This window comes from Musca domestica, unplaced genomic scaffold, assembly GCF_030504385.1.
Source record: "Musca domestica strain aabys unplaced genomic scaffold, Musca_domestica.polishedcontigs.V.1.1 307, whole genome shotgun sequence".
In the NCBI taxonomy this organism is placed as follows: Eukaryota; Metazoa; Arthropoda; class Insecta; order Diptera; family Muscidae; genus Musca; species Musca domestica.
This window is the reverse complement of record NW_026712306.1, coordinates 198,261-202,325: the sequence shown is the minus strand read 5'-3', so window position 1 is coordinate 202,325 and position 4,065 is coordinate 198,261. Positions and strand designations below refer to the sequence as shown.

Below are 4,065 nucleotides of genomic sequence, written 5' to 3'. Positions count from 1 at the left end.
TTTTTAATAGATTTGTAAATCACATCCACACATTTGAAGCCCACGGTTTCAATATTGAAGCCCCCGGCTTAAATATGGGTATAGGTATTTTAAATCACTTTTAATCGACCAGCATGTGAACACTTATATCAGTCATATCTGTGAATAATTATACTTTGACAAATATGCATAATAGACACAAACTACGGGCCGGCAACGCGGACTGGGCCAGCTAGTATATATATATATATATATATATATATATATATAATATATATATATATATATATATATATATATATATATATATATATATATATATATATATATATATATATATATATATATATATATATATATATATAAGATGTAGCTATATCTGAACCGATTTTCACCAAATTTGGTGTACTTGCTTCCAGACTGAATTCGGTGTAATGTGCCAAAATGCAGGTCATTTGGGCTGATATTGGACATTTGGCGCACAATTAACCCGAATTGGGTTGAAGATATATATGGGAGCTATATCCAAATCTGAAGCGATCTTGATAAAATTTGGCAGAGGTGTTTGGTACCAAATATCATTGTTGTGTAGTGCATATTACGCATATGAGGGACTTAAAATCCCCAATCGGGTGAAACATATATATGGGATATAGCTATATCTGAACCGATTTTCTCTAAATTTGATGTACTTGCGGCTAGCCTGAATTTGGTCAGATGAACCAAAATTCAGGTCGTTAGGTCGTTAGGCTATACCTAAATCTGATCCGATTATCATCAATTTCAAAAAGGTTCGTTCTTGGGCCAAACAAATATTGTTTGCAAAATTACATCTCAATCGGATAATAAATGCGACCTGCATTTTGTTCACATGAATACATGAACAGACGGACGGACGGACGGACTGACTGACATGCATAAATCGACTCAGAAATGATTCTATAAATATCCTCTGAAGTAACTATGGGTCTATCTCGCTTCCTTCTCCCTGTAGAAACAAATGCACGAAGACATAACACCCTTAATACTATGCGGTGTAGGGTATAAAATATGGAATAATAAAAACATAATAATTACTAAAGTAGAATGTGAAATGAGCAAACTTCGTAATTTTTTCCTCAGTATTAGATCAAATGGAATACATAGATCCCCTCTTGCTGGTACATCTCTCATAAATTTACAAATATCTCATATAAACCGAAAGACGTACTCAATGTAGTCCAAATTTGGCACAAGGTAATGCAGTCATATAGTTCAGGTGTTACAATGAAATATTTTGGTTGTCCCTCCCCGCAAAGTAAAAATTCTGAATTTGACATGCGCATTCGTTTTTAAAGCGCCATTATTTATACCAGTATTAGATCTTGTGTGCAGTTTTTCCATAAATGTTTGCCCTTTCCTTTCTGGAATCTCGTCCACAGATATATCTACTTTTTAAATATCAAAAATATCCCAATGTCATCCGTGTTTTTTTTTTTTCAATTTTGGGTCATTTCAATGTTAATAGAAACCATAGGTCTATTTCCATTACTACCTTACTCACAAAAGGCTAAAGTTTTGCCACTTACTGTGCGAACGAGGTCTCCGATTTGTTCTAATTTGTGCGCATCTAATATGTTGTTCCATGTTTGACCAGACGCGGGGAGTTTTTAAAACATTTAAATTTTTTGACATTTGTATTTGTCAATCTTTGAAGAATATTTTTATAAGGTCTTGCCAAAACAAGTCGTGTCCATTTTCACAACTGACAAAGTCTGATACAAATATTAGGACGTGCCAGGTCTATGAGTTGGGGGCATAATAATTTTGATTGGGGCAAATATACAGGGTGAGATAGAAACACTGCAACAAAAGTTAAACGCCATAAATTTTACGTTTATTGAATGGAAGCAAACAACGCCGGAAATAGCATTAAATTTAAGAATAAGTTTAGATTTGTTCGAATTGGTCACCTTTGGCACGAATTATGGCCTTCAAGCTCTACTAAAACCGTCACACACTGCCCGAATGTTGCTCTGCGGTATTTTGGCCCATTCCCGGCGAAGCGCATGCTGGAACTGATCAACACTTTGGTATTTTTTAATGCCTTGTGTTGCGCTTGCTGAGAGCGATGGTGCTGAAACCTGTTGGAATGTCCAAGTTCTGCGGCCAAAATGTTTGCATGCCCAAGGCTTTTATACACCCTCCAGAATATTTTCGCGATAATATTCGGCATTTATTCTGATGCACGGTCGATTAATACGAGCGGAGAGCGACTATCGGCTGTTATGGCGGCCCACACCATCACCATGGCGGGCGCTTGAGTTCTGATGGTCAGTCTATTTTCTTTCCGTTGCGGTGTAAGTTCTTGCACTTTTTGGAATTTCAAAGACTTTACCCGAGCTTATTTTTCAATATTTGCCAATGGAATATTGCGATAATATAGATGCAAAGTCGCTTCTTTATTTTTCGAACCATTTCTGCTGGTGTTGCTGTTTTCTTCCGGCCACTTCCTTGACGTCGGGCTACGCTACCAGTACCAGTACGAGACACAAGATTTTTTCACATTTAAATGCTGGAGTGCTCTAACGATAGCCACTTGTAGTTTTTACGCCAAATATAAATAAATCACACTATGACGCTTGAATTCCATCACGAATAACTTTTTTTCTGGAAAATTCTCACCAAAATGTTTTTGTACGCTTGTAAACAATATGATGAGCTGTCACGGGAAAAATTTTAACAACTGTCGGGAGAGTGGCTTAGAAATGACAGCAGGCTTAAGTTTGGTTGCAGGTTTTTGTTTTTTGTATCATATATTTATTGTGACCTGCTACGAAATGGACAACATTGGGCCATTTCTTCTGAACTTACTCGATAGAGGTCAACAATTTAATCGAACATTGGTTGAGGGTACACATCTGTCGGCAAAACCGACTGATACTTTTTGACTACTTTTTTATAATAATAAACATTTATTTGTACCTTTGAGTACTTTTCGTACATTTTTAATGCGAATATTTAAAATCCATAAAACCCCTTCATACCAAATTTCAAGCTTCAAGTTCTGCACATTCTATTAACGCCAATCTTGACTACCTTTCAGTACATTTGTAGCTTTTAGTAATTATTGTACCTTCTTAGTACTATTTTTATATCTGTTTTACTTTTTTGATTGTCTGTCCTATATTTACATAACTTAAGTGTTGTAGCTATTATCCATCCCTCAATACCATTGGTATAATCTTTTACACCTTATGGGACTTTTTTCCTCGGATTCCAAAAAATCCCATCTTATAGAACTCGTTCGCAGCAATTGGCATGCTTATACAAAATTATTGGTTACATTACTTGAGAGGTTTTCGAGAGGTGTCTTCCAAATATAAAGCATCCATCGAAAATTTTCAAAAAAATTTTTTCATTTTATTTTTTTTTTTTTTTTTTTTTTTTTTTTTGTTATCCCCTGCTAATATATATTTTTTATCATTTCCCCATCTCTCTATTTTTGCAGGGGCATCAGTGTTCTAAATCAGAAAACAGAACTGCAGCGTGCCTATGAGAAACGGCAACAGCATAACATGGAACAGCAGCCTCCCTCACCCACCTACGGCCTTAAAAGTGAACTCAATCGTGTGATAATGGAACGAGCTCAAAAGCATGCACAAGCCCGCCTTCAAAATCAGGAAAATAATGACGACGATAAGCAGTACGTCAATCCGGAATATCTGAATGCGAGAGCAAAACTGCGGGCGGGACAAAGGACTGAATTGAAATAAAATAAAATAAAATAAACAGAAAAAAATTATGTTTTTAAGAAAATTACACACCCACACAAACACATACCTAAATATATATAGAAAAAGAAAACCCCCAATTCCCATACAAACACTAACGAAAAAAAAAAAACAAAACAAGGAGGGACTTCTCGAAATTTATTTTTTATTCAAATGAAATTCAACAAAAATATTATTTTTGCAAAAAAAATTATTTGGACAATAAGACCAACAAAGAAAGAAAGGTCTTTGCCCCTGGAGTAACATTTAATTGTACCTATATCGAGATATAGGAAATTTTCTTAGATTATATTCTATTCAAACAAATTTGTAT

General features: G+C 35.1%; 1 protein-coding gene across 1 annotated transcript in view; it reads left to right on the top strand.

The window, feature by feature from the left end:
- Nucleotides 1–3,734, top strand: part of LOC131803542 (uncharacterized) — a 131,857-nt gene extending 128,123 nt beyond the window's left edge. The window contains exon 3 of the mRNA XM_059124890.1: nucleotides 3,470–3,734. Within this exon, the coding sequence (XP_058980873.1) occupies nucleotides 3,470–3,734 (265 nt within the window). The remainder of the gene's footprint in view (nucleotides 1–3,469) is intronic.
- Nucleotides 3,735–4,065: the final 331 nt, after the last annotated feature.